Raw genomic sequence first — 22,513 nt, 5'->3', positions numbered from 1 at the left:
CTTGCTTTAGAGCTCTCCCCTCTGTAGCATGCCAATTGTCATATACAATTATTATTATTATTATTATTATTATATTATTATTATATTATTATTATTATTATTATTATTATATTACCACTAATCGCATGAGTCACTTTAATGGTGAAGAAAGCCACAGTAGCCTAATTGTATATATTTCTAATGTATTTTTTTATTTACAATTACACCATTGTGGATTTTTTCATTATTATTATTATTATTATTATTATTATTATTATTATTATTATTATTATTATTATTATTATTATTATTAAGAAGTCTCGTGAAGAACAAATTGTTAAAAAATCCACAGCTATATATTAAAATATATTTCTGTAAAGAACAAAGACTTTCGAACACCTGAACGGTGTTCCTCATCAGTGTAGACGTTATTATTATTATTATTATTATTATTATTATTATTATTATATTATTATTATTATTATTATTATTATTACACATTTATGAATAAGGTTGTTCGCCTTCTGGCACCTGCACTATTGCATACAGACAAACCAAGTTTCCTTTGATGTGAAATGGCTCCTTGAAGCCTCTAAAGGTCATGTATATTTTAATCTCTTCTCTCTCTCTCTCTCTCTCTCTCTCTCTCTCTCTCTCTCTCTCAGAATAATGATTTTAATTCTTTTCAGAGAATGAAATAGAGTATGAGGTCAATCTTTTAATTTCTTTTCAGAGAATGAAACGGACCCCTTTGGAAGTATGAGGTTAATCTTTCAGTAACAAGTGGAAGCTCCGTCAAGTGTACAATCGGCTGACAAACTGACGAATCAAAATGCTGACATCAGCATCATATCACCGTGAGTTTTCATTGACTTTTAATGTTGCATACATGCATGGGTATGAAAACCCCATCACAAAAATAAATAAGAGTTTATTTAATGATGGTTACTACCGTCTTCTTCTGTTGTTTATCGTGGTTGTCTCGCTAAATTTACCTGTTATATATCTTTCCCCAAAGAGCAGCGAAGTTGAATAACAGATAAATTGAGTCTGTCAGAGGAGAAATTCATCTGATTTGACTTATTGTTAAAACAGCTTCTCATAAAATGTGTTTACGTTCCTGTTAAAGAGGACCCCGAGTTTAATTATCGGTGACTTTCACGAATGTTAAAACGATCAGGTGGTGCAGATTTGTATAAAACAGGGAAAGTGATTCTTCCAGAAAATGCTGGACAGTGTTCATTTAGCGAATAGAAACTAAGGATAAAATGAATGTTTCCACCCAAACACAAAATTTATTAATGACCATTGAGTTCAGATGATAATGAAGGCAAATTCAAAAGGGCTTGATTGTGGCCAACTAATTTACTGGTTTTTGGTTTTTAATTTGACTTTTTATTGAGAACCCAAGAAGGATTAAACACCTCTCAAAATTACTTAGATTCGTAACATTATGGTGGCCAGTTTGTTAGGCCATCATGCCATCATATTTGCATAATATATATACATTTCCCAGTCCACTACACGTAGTAATATATCTTCTCATTAGAGAGTCATGCATCCCTCAGTGACTTACCACGTTCTCTCATGAATGTCGCAAAATGGGTTACTTTTACCTATGCATGGCTTCATTATCTACTAATTTAATGTATAATCATATGGTCACCTCTCCGTTTTAGGGTCGTACGACAAGGTTCCATACAGGGTACCCGCGTGGGTAAACTGTAGGCAGTACCAAAGGTTCTTTACAGCGGCCCCTCGGCCCCTATCTGCGACCCTTTTTCATTCCCTTTACTGTACCTCCGTTCACATTCGCTGTCTTCCATCTTACTTTCCACCCTCTCCTAACAATTGCGAGATTTTCCTACTGTTACACCTTTGAAACATATGCACTCGTAATTTTCTTTTCAACGCTGAATGACCACATAGGTCCCAGCACTTGGCCTGCGTTCTAAATGTTATATATATTTCATTCTATTCCATTCCATACAGGGTAACTCTCTCTCTCTCTCTCTCTCACACACACACACACACACACACACATATATATATTATATATATATATATATAGTATATATATATATATATATATATATAGATATATATATAAATCGAGCTTCAAATTGTTCCTCCTATATCTAATTCGCTCTACCTCGGAATTAAAAATATATTTTCATTATAATGCTTAACCGAAGGGGAATTTTTTTTTTTTGTTTTTTTTTTTTTTTTTTTTTTTTCTCGATAATAGATTTGCCTGGACCAGGGCGCGAAACCTATGGATCCTTTCAAATTTTCCCAGGAACGTCAGTGAAGCTTTTCCTACTACACCACCGAGAGAGGTTAAAAGTTCATGTCGCCTCTCACCCTCATATACCTTTCGCGCGCAGGTAATTAGTTGGTTTGGAGACAATATCAACCCACCTCGACTCCGGTAGTGTTTGTAGTGCTTTTGACAGCACGTAGCCAATCTATAAGTCATATCACATTTCCGTGATTCTATACATATATCGAGCTACAATGTCCTTTAATATCTAATTCGCTCTACCTCGAATTAATATATTTTCATATATGCTTAACCGAAGGGGTTTTTTAATCTCGATAATAGATTTGCCTGGACCAGGGCAGCGAACCTATGGATCCTTTCAAACCCAGGAACGTCAGTGAAGCTTTTCCTACTACACCACCGCGAGAGGTTAAAAAGTTCATGTCGCCTCTCACCCTCATATACCTTTCGCGCGCAGGTAATTAGTTGGTTTGGAGACAACATCAACCCACCTCGACTCCGGTAGTGTTTGTAGTGCTTTTGACAGCACGTAGCCAATCTATAAGTCATATCACATTTCCGTGATTCATATACATATATCGAGCTACAATGTCCTTTAATATCTAATTCGCTCTACCTCGGAATTAATATATTTTCATATATGCTTAACCGAAGGGGAATTTTTTCTCGATAATAGATTTGCCTAGACCAGGGCGGGCGCGAACCTATGGATCCTTTCAAACCCAGGCAACGTCAGGGAAGCTTTTTTTCCTACTACACCACCGCGAGAGGTTAAAGTTCATGTCGCTCTCACCCTCATATACTTTTTCGCGCGCAGGTAATAGTTGGTTTGGAGACAACATCAAACCACCTCGACTTCCGGTAGTGTTTGTAGGGCTTTTGACAGCACGTAGCCAATCTATAAGTCATATCACATTTCCGTGATTCATATACATATTATCGAGGCTACAATGTCCTTTAATATTTAATTCGCTCTACCTCGGAATTAATATATTTTTCATATATGCTTAACCGAAGGGGAATTTTTTCTCGATAATAGATTTGCCTGGACCAGGGCGCGAACCTATGGATCCTTTCAAAACCCAGGAACGTCAGTGAAGCTTTTCTTTTCCTACTACCACCGCGAGAGGTTAAAAGTTCATGTCGCCTCTCACCCTCATATACCTTTCGCGCGCAGTAATTAGTTGGTTTGGAGACAACATCAAACCCACCTCGACGCGGTAGTGTTTGTAGTGCTTTTTGACAGCACGTAGCCAATCTATAAGTCATATCACATTTCCGTGATTCATATACATATATCGAGCTACAATGTCCTTTAAATCTAATTCGCTCTACCCTCGGAATTAATATTTTTCATATATGCTTAACCGAAGGGGAATTTTTCTCGATAATAGATTTGCCTGGACAGGGCGCGAACCTATGGATCCTTTCAAACCCAGGAACGTCAGTGAAGCTTTTCCTACTACACCACCGCGAGAGGTTAAAAGTTCATGTCGCCTCTCACCCTCATATACCTTTCGCGCGAGGTAATTAGTGGTTTGGAGACAACATCAACCCACCTCGACTCCCGGTAGTGTTTGTAGTGCTTTTTGACAGCACGTAGCCATCTATAAGTCATATCACTTTCCGTGATTCATATACATATATCGAGCTACAAGTCCTTTAATATCTAATTCGCTCTAACTCGAATTAATATATTTTCATATATGCTTAACCGAAGGGGAATTTTTTCTCGATAATAGATTTGCCTGGACCAGGGCGCGAACCTATGGATCCTTTCAAACCCAGGAACGTCAGTGAAGCTTTTCCTACTACACCACCACGAGAGGTTAAAAGTCATGTCGCCTCTCACCCTCATATACCTTTCGCGCGCAGGTAATTAGTTGGTTTGGAGACAACATCAACCCACCTCGACTCCGGTAGTGTTTGTAGTGCTTTTGACAGCACGTAGCCATCTATAAGTCATATCACATTTCCGTGATTCATATACATATATCGAGCTACAATGTCCTTTAATATCTAATTCGCTCTACCTCGGAATTAAATATATTTTCATATTGCTTAAACCGAACCGACGGGGAAAATATATTAATTAACCGAGGTAGAGCGAATTAGATATTAAAGGACATTGTAGCTCGATATATGTATATGAAATCACGGAAATGTGATATGACTTATAGATTGGCTACGTGCTGTCAAAAGCACTACAAACACTACCGGAGTCGAGGTGGGTTGATGTTGTCTCCAAACCAACTAATTACCTGCGCGCGAAAGGTATATGAGGGTGAGAGGCGACATGAACTTTTAACCTCTCGCGGTGGTGTAGTAGGAAAAGCTTCACTGACGATCCTGGGTTTGAAAGGATCCATAGGTTCGCGCACCCTGGTTTTCCAGGCAAATCTATTATCGAGAAAAAATTCCTTCCCCTTCGGTTAAGCATATATGAAAATATATTAAATTCCGAGGTAGAGCGAATTAGATATTAAAGGACATTGTAGCTCGATATGGGATATGAATCACGGAAATGTGATATGACTATAGATTGGCTACGTGCTGTCAAAAAGCACTACAAACACTACCGGAGTCGAGGTGGGTTGATGTTGTCTCCAAACCAAACTAATTACCTGCGCGCGAAAAGGTATATGAGGGTGAGAGGCGACATGAAACTTTTAACCTCTCGCGGTGGTGTAGTAAGAAAAGCTTCACTGACGTTCCTGGGTTTTGAAAAGGATCCATAGGTTCGCCCCTGGTCCAGGCAAATCTATATCGAGAAAAAATTCCCCCTTCGGTTAAGCATATATGAAAATATATTTAATTCCGAGGTAGAGCGAATTAGATATTAAAGGACATTGTAGCTCGATATATGTATATGAATCACGGAAATGTGATATGACTTATAGATTGGCTACGTGCTGTCAAAAGCACTACAAACACTACCGGAGTCGAGGTGGGTTGATGTTTTCTCCAAACCAACTAATTACCTGCGCGCGAAAGGTATAATGAGGGTGAGAGGCGACATTAACTTTTAACCTCTCGCGGTGGTGTAGTAGGAAAAGCTTCACTGACGTTCCTGGGTTTGAAAGGATCCATAGGGTCGCCGCCCTGGTCCAGGCAAATCTATTATCGAGAAAAACTTCCTTCGGTTAAGCATATATGAAAATATATTTAATTTCCGAGGTAGAGCGAATTAGATATTAAAGGACATTTTGTAGCTCGAATATATGTATATGAATACGGAAATGTGATATGACTTATAGATTGGCTACGTGCTGTCAAAAAGCACTACAAACACTACCGGAAGTCGAGGGTGGGTGTTTGATGTTGTCTCCAAACCAACTAATTACATGCGCGCGAAAGGTATATGAGGGTGAGAGGCGACATGAACTTTAACCTCTCGTGGTGGTGTAGTAGGAAAAGCTTCACTGACGTTCCTGGGTTTGAAAGGATCCATAGGTTCGCGCCCCTGGTCCAGGCAAATCTATTATCGAGAAAAAATTCCCCTTCGGTTAAGATATATGAAATATATTAATTCCGAGGTAGAGCGAATTAGATATTAAAGGACATTGTAGCTCGATATATGTATATGAATCACGGAAATGTGATATGACTTATAGATTGGCTACGTGCTGTCAAAAGCACTACAAAACATACCGGAGTCGAGGTGGGTTGATGTTGTCTCCAAACCAACTAATTACCTGCGCGCGAAAGGTATATGAGGGTGAGAGGCGACATGAACAAACCTTTTAACTCTCGCGGTGGTGTAGTAGGAAAAGCTTCACTGACGTTCCTGGGTTTGTTTTTTTTTGGGAAAGGATCCATAGGTTCGCGCCCTGGTCCAGGCAAATCTATTATCGAGAAAAAATTCCCCTTCGGTTAAGCATATATGAAAAAATATATTAATTCCGAGGTAGAGCGAATTAGATATTAAAGGACATTGTAGCTCGATATATGTATATGAATCACGGAAATGTGATATGACTTATAGATTGGCTACGTGCTGTCAAAAGCACTACAAAACACTACCGGAGTCGAGGTGGGTTGATGTGTCTCCAAACCAACTAATACCTGCGCGCGAAAGGTATATGAGGGTGAGAGGCGACATGAACTTTTAACTCTCGCGGTGGTGTAGTAGGAAAAGCTTCACTGACGTTCCTGGGTTTGAAAGGATCCATAGGTTCGCGCCCTGGTCCAGGCAAATCTATTATCGAGAAAAAATTCCCCTTCGGTTAAGCATATATGAAAAAATATATTAATTCCGAGGTAGAGCGAATTAGATATTAAAGGACATTGTAGCTCGATATATGTATATGAATCACGGAAATGTGATATGACTTATAGATTGGCTACGTGCTGTCAAAAGCACTACAAACACTACCGGAGTCGAGGTGGGTTGATGTTGTCTCCAAACCAACTAATTACCTGCGCGCGAAAGGTATATGAGGGTGAGAGGCGACATGAACTTTTAACCTCTCGCGGTGGTGTAGTAGGAAAAGCTTCACTGACGTTCCTGGGTTTGAAAGGATCCATAGGTTCGCGCCCTGGTCCAGGCAAATCTATTATCGAGAAAAAATTCCCCTTCGGTTAAGCATATATGATATTAATTAATTCCGAGGTAGAGCGAATTAAATATTAAAGGACATTGTAGCTCGATATATGTATATGAATCACGGAAAGTGATATGACTTATAGATTGGCTACGTGCTGTCAAAAGCACTACAAACACTACCGGAGTCGAGGTGGGTTGATGTTGTCTCCAAACCAACTAATTACCTGCTCGCGAAAGGTATATGAGGGTGAGAGGCGACATGAACTTTTAATCTCGCGGGTGGTGTAGTAGGAAAAGCTTCACTGACGTTCCTGGGGCTTTGGAAAGATCCATAGGTTCGCGCCCTGGGTCCAGGCAAATCTATTATCGAGAAAAATTCCCCTTCGGTTAAGCTATATGAAAATATATTAATTCCGGAGGTAGAGAGCGAATTAGATATTAAAGGACATTGTAGCTCGATATGTATATGAATCACGGAAATGTGATATGACTTATAGATTGGCTACGTGCTGTCAAAAGCACTAAACACACTACGGAGTCGAGGGGTTGATGTTGTCTCCAAAACCACTAATTACCTGCGCGCGAAAAGTATATGAGGGTGAGAGGCGACATGAACTTTTAACTTCTCGCGGTGGTGTAGTAGGAAAAGCTTCAATGACGTTCCTGGGTTTGAAAGGATCCATAGGTTCGCGCCCTGGTCCAGGCAAAATCTATATCGAGAAAAAATTCCCCTTCGGTTAAGCATATATGAAAATATATTAATTCCGAGGAGAGCGAATTAGATATTAAAACCATTGTAGCTCGATATATGTATATGAATCACGGAAAATGTGATATGACTTATAAGATTGGCTACGTGCTGTCAAAAGCACTACCAAACACTACCGGAGTCGAGGTGGGTTGATGTTGTCTCCAAACCAACTAATTTACCTGCGCGCGAAAGGTATATGAGGGTGAGAGGCGACATGAACTTTTAACCTCTCGCGGTGGTGTAGTAGGAAAAGCTTCACTGACGTTCCTGGGTTTGAAAGGATCCATAGGTTCGCGCCCTGGTCCAGGCAAATCTATTATCGAGAAAAAAATTCCCCTTCGGTTAAGCATATATGAAAAGATATTAATTCCGAGGTAGAGCGGAATTAGATATTAAAGGACATTGTAGCTCGATATAGTATATGAATCACGGAAATGTGATTATGACTTAATAATATATATATATATATATGTATAATAAATATTATATATATATATATATATAGTATATATATACATATGGAGTCGCACAAAAATCCATTTTCTCCCAATATGTATTCGAACAAGCCTCTGTGACTTATGGTTCTCTCTCATCCTTCCTATGACATCATTCTGCGACGTTATAATCATTATGCACGACATAGACAGTTATTAATCAGTATAACTCCGTTACATTAAGGGTCGGGTCACCTTTACATTTCCGTAAACCTCGATGAATTCTCAAAAAAGATGTCTTTATAAATTGATTAGCATAGTCTAATGTCTGAAACTAATTGCTGTTTGCTGATATGGCATCTTATAGCAATTCGTCTGTGTAACTTTGTGCGTACATATAAGTATGTGCGTTTATAAAACGAGCTATTGTTTACAGTAGTAATGAATAATTTGGTGCCATTGTTTATTTTCGTGTTGTTTTAGATTCTGAAGTTCTTACATAGCCATTTTAATAGTAGCAGGAAAAGCGGAAATTAAATTCTCCTTTGGAATCGGCCCCCATCCCATGACCTGCAAGGGAGAGAAAGTTCCTCCTCACCCACCGCCATTTCATTCGACCAATTCGTTTTTATCTTCCAGGAATATGTCACTTATGCATGAAGGATTCGTAAGGGTGTGCGCGGAATACATTTGGATCCGAGGTCGCCACTGTTATTCATTGCATAGAATTTTTATTTTCGCGCGCGTGATGGCCATTCTTCATTCTCTGGGCTTTGCATTTGGTGTGCTGTGCATAAGGAGGAGAAGAGAAGAGAGAAGAGAGACGAGAAGAGAGGAGAGAGGAGAGAGAGACGAGAGAGAGAGAAGAGAAGAGAGAGAGAGAGGAAGAAGTATATCTTTTTCATATCTAGCTTTATTCCTCAAATTCTCCATGAGGATTTTGCGCAATTAGAACCTCTGAAGTTCAAGAGGAGGTGCACTGCATTACCATTCTTTTTAAACAGTTCACCTTAAATATTACTAATTTATCTATAGTATTTTCATCTAATTATTTATTATTTTATCTTTTTCTGATAACTAATATCTTCTATCTGTGTTCCCCATTACAGTATCATCTGGAATCTCGTTCAGATGATTACCATATTCTTTGGAAGATTGAATTTCAAGTCAATGGCCCCAGTAGGCTTGTTTCATGTGAACAGGGGTTATCTTAATAATAATAATAATAATAATAATAATGAATAATAATAATATATTATTATTATTATTATTATTATTATTATTATTTTATTATTATTATTATTATTATATTATTATTACTATTATTATTATTGAATGGCTCCATCAAGCATTTAGTGCTCATGGTTAACGTGCGAATTGGTTGCCACATCAAGTTCGTCTTAGTTCTTAGCATCACATTTTTATTGTGTTCTGTTTAAAGTTAACATAGACAGACACTGTATCACCCAACTTTCCTTTTGATATAAAACATTATTTATTACTGACAGAACCACTGCATCTTCAGCTTATAGTCATTCGTTGGAGATTATATTTATTTTCCATTTTGCAGGATTCGGTGAAAGTGTCCGCCCATCTTTTCTCAATGTTTTTAACATCCCTCCTATCAAGAGCCGGCTATTAAAGTCCCTTGTGAGAAGGCCTTAATCTTTTCCTGCTCCATTTTGATTCCCTGTCTTCCTAGAGCAATGGTTTGCTCATCCCGTCGACTTTCTTTCACATATGTATCGTATTATTTTACAAGGTAATTGACAAATTGTATCAAGTATTATTTATTTATTCATTTTTTTAAATGAGGCAAAATCGAACTAATTCTAAGCATTCGATCTCCGAGGGTATTTTCACCGTTTCCAGATTTCCAGAAAGAAATGTATATATATAATATCCGTTCATTTTCTTCCTTGACTATAAATACACGTCACGGCAAGAACGTACCCCAGATGGACACAGGATTTATCCTCTCAAAAAATGTCTTAGTCGGAATTTCATTTTGATTTCCTCGTCCATTTCCCACCTTCGTCAACCTCCATTCGTCTAAGAAGGATCAGAGGAAAAAGTAACAAGGAAAAAGAGGAAAACTTGTTGCAGGAAAATATTTGCTCGTTTGAAAGTAATCAGGAAATTCATTGAAGAGAAACAGAGAGCGTCTGGCGGCCATAAATTTCCTGTTTGCTCTTGGATATATCACGCAGCGAGGCGATACTCTCCCACGGCAATTTTCGTTTCTCTCTCTCTCTCTCTCTCTCTCTCTCTCTCTCTCTCTCTCTCTCTCTCTCTCTCGTGTAGAGGGGGCTTGAAAGAATGTATACGAAAAATAAAAACAACAAGAAGAGTGCCAATTTATGGTTAAAAAATGATAGTTTTTTTTTTATTAGTGAAGTATTTCATTAACAATTTGACCATTATACATAGAGAAGAGTGGAAAAAATGATGATTTGGAAGTCAACGAATATTGTGTGGCCTTTGTCTGTAGATTAAAAAAAAAAAAGACTAAGAAAAACTGGGTAATTTATGAGTCCCAGTCACATTGATAGTTGAATGTCTTGTGAGCATGAGCTTCTTGGAATCCACATTTGGGTAGTCGTTTCACCAGTTCCTCTCTCTCTCTCTCTCTCTCTCTCTCTCTCTCTCTCTCTCTCTCTCTCTCTTATGTGCAGCTGATCAGGAGAACCTGAAAGGAAAGTCGTGCTTTTGAAGTCCTCTCATTCCGAAGGTCTTCATTGTCCGTATAAGCTATCTCCATTAACATTTCCAAAATTACATTAACCCTTTACACTCTGGCGTCATTCATTCCTCTCACTTTATGACCTTTCAAGTCCACAAATCTTCGAAAACTCACTCCATCGTACCAAGATTCCATTAACTTCCAACACCATCTCTCCATTTTCATCTCTCTCTTATTCTGATGGCTTTTGTTCAGTAACCATTTTCCTTTCATTTAATTTATTTCAGAACAACTTGTTATCCCTAAATTTCTTTCTAACCTTCTTTCCTTTGTTTTTGTAACCATTCTTTATCTCCCCCATCCTCTTGTGTACCTGTAGATGATTTTCTCGTCCCATGTAATTGCAACTCAGAATAGTAATCTTTATTTTTCTTTCACTAAATCTCTCATTTCCCTTTCCTTTCATTTACTGTTTTTAATTTCTCTTCCTACCTTCCCAAACCCACAAAAATTCCCTCCTGACCATAGGGCCTTATCAGGAATTTCAACATATTCCCCATCTACTGCTTCCACCCCCTTGCCCTTAACCCTATCTCTCTCTCTCTCTCTCTCTCTCTCTCTCTCTCTCTCTCTCTCTCTCTCTCTCTCTCTCTCTCTAAATGCGCGTCTCATACCCTCACCCCCCAAAACTAAAAACTCCACCCTTTTGGGAGTGATTTAAACCATTTTACTTTTTATTTCTTTTTTTTCATTCCCCTTTTTGCTCTTCACCCCGCCCCCCTTCAGGAACTCTAACATTTTAACTTATTTTGACTTTTGCAACGTTTCAAACCCAACAATGATATCAGAGTTATCTGTTTTACCCCACTCGGCCTTTCAATCAAAAATGTTTACAATCCCATTAACTTGTTGTTCCATCTGTTTTGTACTAACACATGATCTAACAAACTCATTTCAACAAATTTGTCTCTTTCCTAAAAATGCTAATGGGTATTCTTCCGTAAACAAATGAGAAAATATCAGTGTATTCATGTGAGCCCTTTTCTTTTTCCATCCTTCACGTTTATCACTTTTTCAGCTACATAATTTTTTTTTTTCTATATTTCCAATGAGCAAGTTCCTTTGTAAACAAAAAGAAAAGACGTAAATATAGATCGACACAAACATACTAGAATATACAGTACCATCATTTTGTGTTTACATTATAAATACACTAACAATCAGTTCCCCTCACTTTTGTTACTCACTTTGGTATTTACTTAGTGCAACCATCCTTATGTATTCTCCAAATTCAGCAAGAAAAATTCAGACTGTCCCAAAGAACATTCTACTGTTCAATATCAGACTTTTTTGTTTAGAAATGATGGTACTGTATATTCTAGTATGCTTGTGTCGATCTATATTTACGTCTTGTTAAAATACGTAAGCTTATCACCATGGGCGAACAACTTCTTTTTGCATTGTCTTTGCGAATACGTTTGCTATAATAGCCCTCTTATCTTGAGACTGAGATTAATTGTGAATTTGATTCAACTTTCCATCTTTTCTTTATTTAGCTTTACTTCTTTTTCCAGATATTTTCTGCGTCTTCGCAGCCTCCATCTTGCTGTTTTCGCAGAGAGGGACTTCGGATGGACTATCATGTGAGATAACCTTTCTATAAGTCAAGGCTGAGAGAGAGAGAGAGAGAGAGAGAGAGAGAGAGAGAGAGAGAGAGAGAGAGAGAGACGTGTTTCCTCAGGGATGGTCAGCCAGATAATAACATTTGGTGGTGCGAGAGCCCAGAAAAGATTTCATTATAATTTATGGCATTCAGCAGCAGCGTTTCAGGGCGTTCGAATTGGTTTTTATCAACATCCCATTTTCCCTTGACGCGCCTTCATCTCGGGCCTCTATAAGGCTTTGCTGGGTGTATTAGACTCATGTCATAAATTTCATCTTAATTTTATCCTAAATGGATATTCGCAATGATAGCCATAAGAAGTAGCCTGTAAGAGTCACGTAGAGTACTTGAAAATAAGTTGTTAATGCGTGTATGTACGTTAAATGCATACATGCATGCATATGTACAGTATTTGCACCCATTTTTCTGCAACGTAAATTAATGGTGTGATTGCGAAGTTTGTAAATAAAACTATGATGAAATGTTGACGTTGAAATAATTAACTTTCAGTTTCGAGCAACTTCATTGCTTGATATGACAGATTGATTTCTTGATATATATAATATATATATATATATATATATATATATATATATATATATATATATATATATATTTATATATGTGTATATATATCTATATGTATCCATATGTATATATGTACATATGTATATATATATATATATATATATATTATATTATATATATATATATATACTGAAATGCTTCTGTTTTATTTCCAGTTAGCTTGGAGGATATTGAAGAGGCGATCACCAGCATCATTGGAGGAACTATAGCAGCACCTGGTAAAGACATTGTAGTATTTGTTTTATGTACCTTTCAGAATCAGTAGAAGTAGAGCTATAAAAAAAATGGAGGGCTTTAAGAGAATACTCCATCTCACTCATTTCTAATTCAACTTATTGGAATATCAGTGCTTGAATTTAAGGTATTTCATGCAATTTTGTTATTACAATTTTCAGTGACAGTGTAATTCTTGAATATCGTCTTCTTATTGAAACGTGAGAATTGTTCGGTTTAACTACGACTTGCCTTTAGATCTTCATGATAAGTACATACATCCAACATCCAGTTTCTCACTAACGTAGGCCAGTAGGCCTGCTATGTAATAGGAATAATTATTACAGTATACTATAAGCAGTTCGCCATCGAAACTGTTATTTAATAATTTTTTCGACTCAGTGGTCTAAGTTGGCTAACTAGTAATAATACTTGATTTTTTGTAGTGTTTATGAGGTTGCAAGATTTAACCTTCACATAGAGTCTAAGGCCACATGATTATGTAAATACCTCATAATAGTATTCAAGTACATTTTGTTGCTCTTCATTTTCTTGATAAAGGTAGTGGGATAGTTAAACAATGAGTACCCACAAAATTGTTTTTTCTGTCACACAGACTGTGCACAGAAAAAACACAATTTTGTGGTACCTGCTGCATTGTACTATTAGTACTTATGCGTTCATATATATCCTTCACCATTTGAAGTTACAGCTAGGATTATTTTGATTTATATGAAAATCCCGTTTAAACTGACACTTCTTGAACGCTTAAGTTGAAGAGACATTGCTTATATATATATATATATATATATACTATATATCATATATATATATATATATATATATATATATATATTTGAGCGCCTCAGTGGCGTGGTCGGTTTGGTCTTGGACTACCACCTCTGTGGTCGCGAGTTCGATTCTCGTGCATTCTATTGAGGAGTCAGAGAAGTGTATTTCTGGTAATAGAAGTTCACTCTCGACGTGGTTCGGAAGTAACGTAAAGCCGTTGCTGAATAACCACTGGTTCCATGCAACGTAAAAACAACATACAAACAAACAAAAATACAAACAAATTGCCTATATTTTGCTAGGAGATGCATTAACTCCCAAGCTTAGTGGAGAGAATATTCTTGTACGCCACTGTTTTAAATCGTCATACTGTTTTCCACTTAGGTATATGGTGTTTTTATTTGTACATAAAAACGATATGGATGCACTTAATAGACTGCCATCATACGCAACTGTGTTTGAAGTTTGTATTCCTTTGGGATAGTTTAATTTAGTTCATTTATTTATGTCTTTTGTGTTTTCAGGTTCAACTCCTTGGCTGGTGTCCCTGAAGGATGTCAGATTTTCACATCCTGTTCACTTCTGTGGGGGCACGATCCTTAACCACCGGTGGGTCCTGACGGCGGCCCATTGCATCCAAGGATATGATAACCCCTTTCAGGATATTGAGGTGAAGAAATGATAAGAAGTTGTAGATACACTGTAATATATAAATTCTCTTTGTATGCCTATATATAATATAGACCATATATATATATATATATATATATATATATATATATATATATATATGTGACTGGTAAAAAAAATCATGTTACAGCAGATTTCCATCTAATAAAAGGAGCCCATAAAAACGCCAAAATATAGAAAGTACGTACTATATTTCAGAGACTGCTGTCTCTCCCTTCAGGTAAGAAATGAACCTATACCCGAAGAGAGAGACAGCAGTCTCTGAAATATACTACTCACTTTCTATATTTTCGCGTTTTTATGGGCTATATATATATATATATATATATATATATATATATATATATATATATATATATATATATATATATGCGTTTGTTTTTAAAGCCATTGTTCTTTCACAAGAAGTAGCTTTATGCTTCGAGATTTATTTATATTTAAATTGAGAGAGAGAGAGAGAGAGAGAGAGAGAGAGAGAGAGAGAGAGAGAGAGAGGAAACAGTCACATGCTTAAGCCGAAAATAATGTTACTTATTACAGCGTTACGAACGATGAAAGAAACATTAATCAGCCCAGCCCCCTTTACGCTCTACCCCAGTGAGTCATTATTATTTTATTTTGTGATAGTTTATCCTCTGAAAACATAAATATAACCGTTGAGCCCATTAGCCTCGGATCTACGTGCCCTTAACCTAAAAAAAAATGGGGGAAAAAGTACAAAATGAAATTTGAAAAAATTCTGTGCAACTGTGTTTTTGCATGAAACAGCAGTTCAGACAAATACATTGTGGTCTATTTCCATGCCACGTTAAGCCGTGCCTGCGTTTTCCACGGGAGCACCTGCGCTGGCCAGGATTTGTAGTTTTGTCGCGCTAAAGCCAGGGATGCATTGTGCCCTGCCCTTGCCCCTTTGTGCATTGTGATGCAAACGCGTCAATATCCTATTCTGTGATACCTTTCCTTTTTTACATTCTTTTTCCGAGTTTTTTTTTTTTTGGGCGGGGGGGGGGGGGGGGGGAAGGGTTACGGGGGGTTTTTGGTGGTGGAGAAGAGGGAGAGAACTAGTGGTTCGGTACCTGGGAACCATGGATCATCTATCAATAAATGATTCACAGGCAATCCGATCTCTGAATACGTGTAACTTTTTTTCTTTTTTTTCTTACTCTCATTTTGAATACCGAACTATTGGCAAAAAATAGGTTAGTATGTATGTGTGCGTGTTTTTCATTTTCCATTTTTGTGATATCGAGGTCGATCACTCAACTATGGTTGTTCTTCGTTTTCTGTACATGAAGTTGACAATGACTGTGTGCGTCTCTTTAAACAATGGTATTGCTTACGTGCAATAGGATTATTTTGGACGCATTTTACGTTGTCGAAATTTTAGTGTAGGCTGCTCATGACGTAGATTAAAGGTGTCTGTCACAAAAGGAGCTTTAGAAAAATCAAGTTTCAGTAACGTTTTATCATCATTCTAAATAGCTTGGTTTACCTAAATTACTCCAATAAAGACCTGTTTACACTTCTGTCACCTAGTGGGGATTTCTCGACACGCTTAGATACTGAGTTGAATCAGTTCATTTCCAAAGATTAAAATCAGGCGATTCCTTCACCTCTGCAGGATTGAGTGCTTTTGTCAATCCTGTGAGGCCAGCTCAGGTGATTTAGATTCCTTTAATGGAAAATCTTGAGGGGCGCTTGTAACCAACAATGAAATTAGTATGAAACACATCAACTATTAATCATGTTTATCACTTTTTTTGTGAGTAACTTGTTCCAGATATCTGCGCTTTTCTATAAAGTTTAGGAGCAAAATGAATATGCGTAGAATTAGCCCTCTAATTTTTTGGTAATATAATATGACGACATAAATATGTTTGTTTACCTGATATTTTTCAACTTACTGCAATAAACTGTTATCATTCAGCTTTGAAATATGAAATTCAGAGACTGACATAAAAGAATAAGTAGACTGATTAAAGAAAAATCACAAGGCTCAAACGTGGCCAGCAAGAGAAGATGTAATAGGCATTCATATTATTATGATCTAGCTGTGTGTTTGTGTGTGTATTTTCTGTGTTTATGTGTGGATCGGTTAACGTATCCTTTATTGCACTTTCAGGTAGTCGTAGGTGACTACAACCTGGACGATATCGACTTGCTTTGGGAGAGGAAGAAAAACATATTGGAAGTAATTGTTCACCCACTGTACAATTACTTCACCCGTGAATTCGACGTCGCCCTCATCCTGGTATCCTCTTTGATTTCATACAACAAGAGAGTGAAGCCTTTACCCTTGCCTCCTTCGGTAGGAGCGTTCCCCGCCATCGAAACTGACTCTGATGTAGTAGTAGTAGATGGCGCCACCGACTTGCCTTTCTCTATTTCAAGGGAAATGAAGTCTTTCCGGAGCCGTTGTCGTTGCCCTGTAGTGCACTCGCCCTTTCGCCACAGTAAAAGGAGTAAGTGGAAGAGCAAGAACAAAGTTTTAGCTTTATAGATGAGTTTTGTAACGGTAAAGGTTTTTGTCCCCTGAAAGACAAGGACACATCTTATTAGATGAGTCGTGTTTTTAAGTCAAGAAATTAATTTCGTAACAGACGTGTACTACTAATGCTCACACAGCATACGAAACATTCCTTCTAGTATTGGTCTGTTTCGGTAGCACTTACATATATACTGTTCACAGAATTCAAGACATCATTGGATTACATTTTTCGGAAAGATGTTGAAATTTTACGCCTACTCTTCAACTTTTCTTTTAAAGAAAAGTTGAAGAGTAGGCGTCAGATTTCAATATCTCCGAAAAATATAATGCAATAATGTCTTGAATTCTGTGAATAGTATATATGTAAGCGCTACCGAAGCAGACCAATACTTGAAAGTTTCGTACACTGTGCGACCATTGACATTGGCATTAGGCGTAGACGTCTGTTACAAAATTTTCAAGTATCTTTTTGTTAGTCGACTGATTTTTTCTGTAGCAAAGGACAGATTTGAGTGGATCCCTGGTGATATCACTTCCCTTGACCATTTTGAAATCATTCCTTCATCTCCTTTCATCAGAGTGGATGCTTTCAACATCCCTATATGTACTATGTCCTCTTTGTAGCACCTTTCCCATTGTAAGAAAGTGGAACCCAAGCTCTCCTGTCGACAGACTTCGGCCACATTGCCGGTTGGGGCAGCACATCTCAGAGCCACGGCGGCGCTCCCTTCGGAGTGAATGTGGTCCACGAGGCTTTCGTCCCCATCGTCAAAAAGGACGTCTGCCGTTCCCTCTACCACGGAATCTTCACCGACGCCATGATGTGCGCCGGGAATCTAACCTATGGGGGCGTCGATCCTTGTCACGTGAGTGCCGGAAGTTTTATGTTTAATCTCTCTGCGGTAGTTGTGTGATATATATATATATTATATATATATATATATATATGTGTGTGTGTGTGTGTGTGTGTATATATATATATATATATATATATATATATATATATATATATATATATATATATATATATATATATATACGTGTATATATGTATAACTGAATCACGAAAGTTTGGAACGTGATAAATCCATAAATCCTTTGTGGCTTATACCTTTCTTTACGTGTATATATATATATATATATATATATATATATATATATATATATATACACGTATATATACACGTATATATATATATATATATATATATATATAAATCTAATATATACTATTATATTATATATAATAATATATATATATATATAATAAAAGAAACCCACAAAAACGCCAAAATATAGACTGTAAGTACTTACTCTCCATATTTTGGCGTTTTTATAGGCTCGTTTCATAGTGTATATACGTATATATATATATATATATATATATATATATATATATATATATATATATATATATATATATATTCTTGACTGAATAACGTTCGTGTCGAAGGAACATTTATTTAAGAAGAAACTCTTTAGATTAAATGAACTGGCCCGACACCAGATCCCAAAAACTGGAATTTTCGAAGCAGTTTTCTTCTTGTTGAAGTTTTTCGTAATCGAATCATTGGAGTCATGTGTATAGCAAATACATACACAGGACTGAATCTGATAAAACGTATGCTAATCCAATGAGAATGTGTAAAAAAAATCTTCCCTTGCTGTTTATTGCAAGCGCATTACTATAATAATTTTTAGGCTGTGAAATAGATTAGAAATTATGAAGCTGAAACGTACAGTTCGTACACAAACACACAGAAACACACAGACACAGACATACACACACACAGTAGACAGGTTTAATAGAAGGTCGTAGTAATTTGTCCTTCGACGGGCACAAAGAAAAGGAAGGAAATGAGTATTTTGCGGAAATTTTGGTAAAATGATTGAATAACAATGAATTCAAGTCACTGGAAAGAGTCAATTTCTCTACCTGAAGCGTCTCTGTGTATGTGTGGACGGCAAGAACTCTTGCCAAGGAAAAAAGCTTTTCTGAACAGCTATTTGGCCGGTCGAGTTACCAGGGCAGAGGCAACCTTGGCTTGATGGCAGTAAAAGTTGCGATAGTACTATAGTTGATTCACATCAACCGTGCATTTGATGTCTAGGCCAGTCCCTTACGACGCTCCTGTTTGGCCGTTGATAAGCCAATCACAGGGCTGGAAACTGTAAGTCTCTCGAGAGAGTTCACACAGGCAGGATGTATGTTTCCCATCTCCTGAGGGATATTTTTGACAGACCTATCTCTCAGGAAAGGTGAAACATACATCTTTCCTTTGTGAACTCTCGAGAGAGACTGAGAGTTTGCAGTCCTGATATTGGCTTATCAACAGCCAATCAGGAGCGTCGTAAGGGACTGGCCTAGACATCAAATGCACGGTTGATGTGAATCTACTATAGTAGTAGTAGTAGTAGTAGCTGTTGCTGATGTGATAATAGTATTAGTACTAGTAGTAGTAGCTGTTGTTGTTGTAATAATAGTATTATTATTAGTAATAGTTGTTGTGATAATAATATTAGTACTATAGTAGATTCCCATCAACCGTGCATTTGATGTCTAGGCCAGTCCCTTACGACGCTCCTACCAATATCAGGGATACGTCTTTCAAAAGTATCCCTCGGGAGAGCTGGAACATAGATCCGGCCTATGTGAACTCTCGAGAGAGACTGAGAATTTCCAGCCCTGTGACTGGATTATCAACAGCCAATAGGAACGTCGTAAGGGACTGGCCTAGGCATCATATACACGGGTGATGTGAATCTTCTATAGCAGTAGTAGTAGTATTTATGATAGTATAAGCAGTTGCAGTAGTATTTGTTTTGATAGTAATATTAGTAGTAGTAGCTGTTGTTGTGATAGTGGTATTAATAGTTGTATAGTTGTAGAAGAAGTAGTAGTAGTAATTAGACATTCTTAGACACGTAAAATGAGCGTATCAAGATTGAGGCCTTTGAATCTTGTAATAAGTGACACGAAGCTCCCTAGGTTTTTATTTATTTATTTATTGTTTTAGAAAGAACGAGATACAATAGATTTAACAGAGCCAGAGGACTATGGGAAGGTGTTTCGGCTAAAGTTCCGGAACGATTATTGTAAGGAGAGAAAGGTGGCCATGAAAATTCACTAACGATTACGATTATTCCAATATACAATTCGAAGGTTTCATGAAGCAACATCTTGCACATTCGTATGTTTCTGTAATATTCGTCCATTGACGGTTTCCTTTCTTATTTTACGTTTGTCTTTTCATTTTTATTTATTGCTATCTTTACTTTTAGCGTGTAGTATGCAGGATTGGGAGGAGTTTGTTTTTCTCTTTCCTTTAGTTTATCAATATTTTTTTTAACTTAAGAGTGTCTAGTTGGATGAATCACATCTTCAGAGTAATTATAATCGTAGTCATAAAAGCTCTCTCTCTCTCTCTCTCTCTCTCTCTCTCTCTCTCTCTCTCTCTCTCTCTCTCTCTCATTCACATAGTCACAAACTCTCTCTCTCTCATACACGTAGGCATAAATCTCTCTCTCTCTCTCTCTCTCTCTCTCGTAATCTTTACAGAATCACATTAATGTCTTTCTCTCGACCCCAGGGGGACTGGGGAGGACCTTTAGTCGATTCCCTCGGATACCTGAGGGGCGTCTCCTCTTGGTCCGTCGGCTGCGGTCGTCCGGGGCATCCTGCCGTGTACGTGGATATTCACGCCGTGCGAGACTGGATTTGCGAAGTCATCGACGGGGACAACGACTGTTCCTAGTCCCAGATTCCCAGGAGTTGATGGGAGAAGAAGGAAGGTTCGTGGGACGTGTAAACAAAATGTCTGAGCTGTTAGGGGAACTTGGGGTTGTCCTCATGGAACGTTTATTCGGAAGTTTTGATGCACGTTTGTACAAAACGTTTGGCACAATAATCAGGCGATTGTCATATTAGTTCGTCTAGAGGAAATTTAATTTGCTAGATGCAGGTTGGACGTCTTGGATTATCTTTTCTTTTTTTTATTTGAAATGACTTCCTTTGGTCCTTGATGTATAATTAAAATAGTTGATTGTATGGCTGCGAAATTTATTTAATTCCTTTTGTACGTCCTTTATAAACGTTAATCAACGTAGTAAAGAAAACTTGAATACCTTAATTGTCTGTTTTATGACGACACTCGTGAAATAAAACCCTTTTCCTAGTTTTTCGGTTTTCACTTCTGTGATAGATCAAGAATCGTTATGCATACATAATCACTATGTAAATACATGATTTAAGCACATCGAATATACCATTATGTAACCGATATGCAACTGTACGTCAATTGTTAAAAGGAAGTACTCCAATTTATGTTATTCCAACATCATCATTAACCTGATTTGTCGGATTTTCTACTCATGACGTTTGACGTGATACGAGTTCCCTCCATTGTCAGTTGTCTTCTTTAGTTTTTGTTTGTTCATGTCTTTTCCTATGTCTTTTTTCTATGGTCTCTCTCCTTATTAATGACATATTTTTTCCTATGTCTTTTTATTGTGGTCTCTCTCCTTATTAATGACATATTTACTTTTCTGAATATCTGCGCCTTACCCTTCCTTATCTTTATTGACATTTTCTCATGAATTATTTGGCTGTGATGTGCCTTGTTATAAGGAACACTAGCTAATTATTTTCACTCATAATTTATATGAAGAGCGAAGACCAGCAGGGTGATTTGCACGATAAATCAACAAAGGTTTGAGTTGGAAAAGAAGGAAATGACTCCAGGTTGTCCCTTTTACTTCCATTGCTTTAATGATATACTATTGTTGCGTCCTGATTCTTGAAGTATGCTATTTGAATCGATTTTTAAAATAGCTGTTAATCTGTATCTTATGACCTTATTTGTTCTTGCCATTACTGACCTTCTACATAGATAACTGCAAAATACAGAAGATTGCTTAACATCTCCAGGTTCCAAAACTCTCTTCTTCATGTGGTTGTGATGACTGGCTTTTGTTCTTTCACTTTGTCTTCATGTCAATTCTTTTCTATTCCTCTTCATTTGCCCAGAATTTCTCATATTTTCTGTTTCATTTCTTTAGTTTGTGATTTCATTTTGATTTGATTTGTACATCTACGCTTATACCCACCAGTAGGAAATAGACACTATAGTATATTCACATCAACTGTGCATTTTATGTCTAGGCCAGTCCCTTACGACGCTCCTGATTGGCTGTTGATAAGCCAGTCACAAGGCTGGAAACTCTCAGTCTCTCGAGAGAGTTCACATAGGCAGGATGTATATTCCACCTCTCCTGAGAGGCGTATCCCTCAGGAGAGGTGGAATATACATCCTACCCATGCGAACTCTCTCGAGAGACTGAGAGTTTCCAGCCCTGTGATTGGCTCATCAACAGCCAATCAGGAGCTACGTAAGGGACTGGCC

At 37.4% G+C, this 22,513-nt stretch overlaps 1 protein-coding gene across 5 annotated transcripts in view; it reads left to right on the top strand.

The window, feature by feature from the left end:
• LOC135197924 (transmembrane protease serine 9-like) overlaps positions 1-21,159 on the top strand; it is a 25,967-nt gene extending 4,808 nt beyond the window's left edge. For 3 of the 5 annotated variants that reach the window (XM_064225179.1, XM_064225181.1, XM_064225180.1), the window contains exons 2-8: positions 713-836; positions 12,252-12,320; positions 13,084-13,146; positions 14,458-14,603; positions 16,746-17,085; positions 17,784-17,977; positions 20,702-21,159. In XM_064225179.1, coding sequence (XP_064081249.1) covers positions 812-836; positions 12,252-12,320; positions 13,084-13,146; positions 14,458-14,603; positions 16,746-17,085; positions 17,784-17,977; positions 20,702-20,866 — 1,002 coding nt within the window. In that variant the 5' untranslated portion in view covers positions 713-811 and the 3' untranslated portion in view covers positions 20,867-21,159. The remainder of the gene's footprint in view (positions 1-712; positions 837-12,251; positions 12,321-13,083; positions 13,147-14,457; positions 14,604-16,745; positions 17,086-17,783; positions 17,978-20,701) is intronic. The other 2 variants (XM_064225182.1, XM_064225183.1) reach the window with 1 other exon arrangement.
• The last annotated feature ends 1,354 nt before the right edge of the window (positions 21,160-22,513 follow it).

The sequence above is a fragment of the Macrobrachium nipponense genome, chromosome 21 (assembly GCF_015104395.2).
Source record: "Macrobrachium nipponense isolate FS-2020 chromosome 21, ASM1510439v2, whole genome shotgun sequence".
In the NCBI taxonomy this organism is placed as follows: Eukaryota; Metazoa; Arthropoda; class Malacostraca; order Decapoda; family Palaemonidae; genus Macrobrachium; species Macrobrachium nipponense.
The sequence above is the reverse complement of the archived record's forward strand: the minus strand, read 5'-3'. Positions and strand labels throughout refer to the sequence as shown.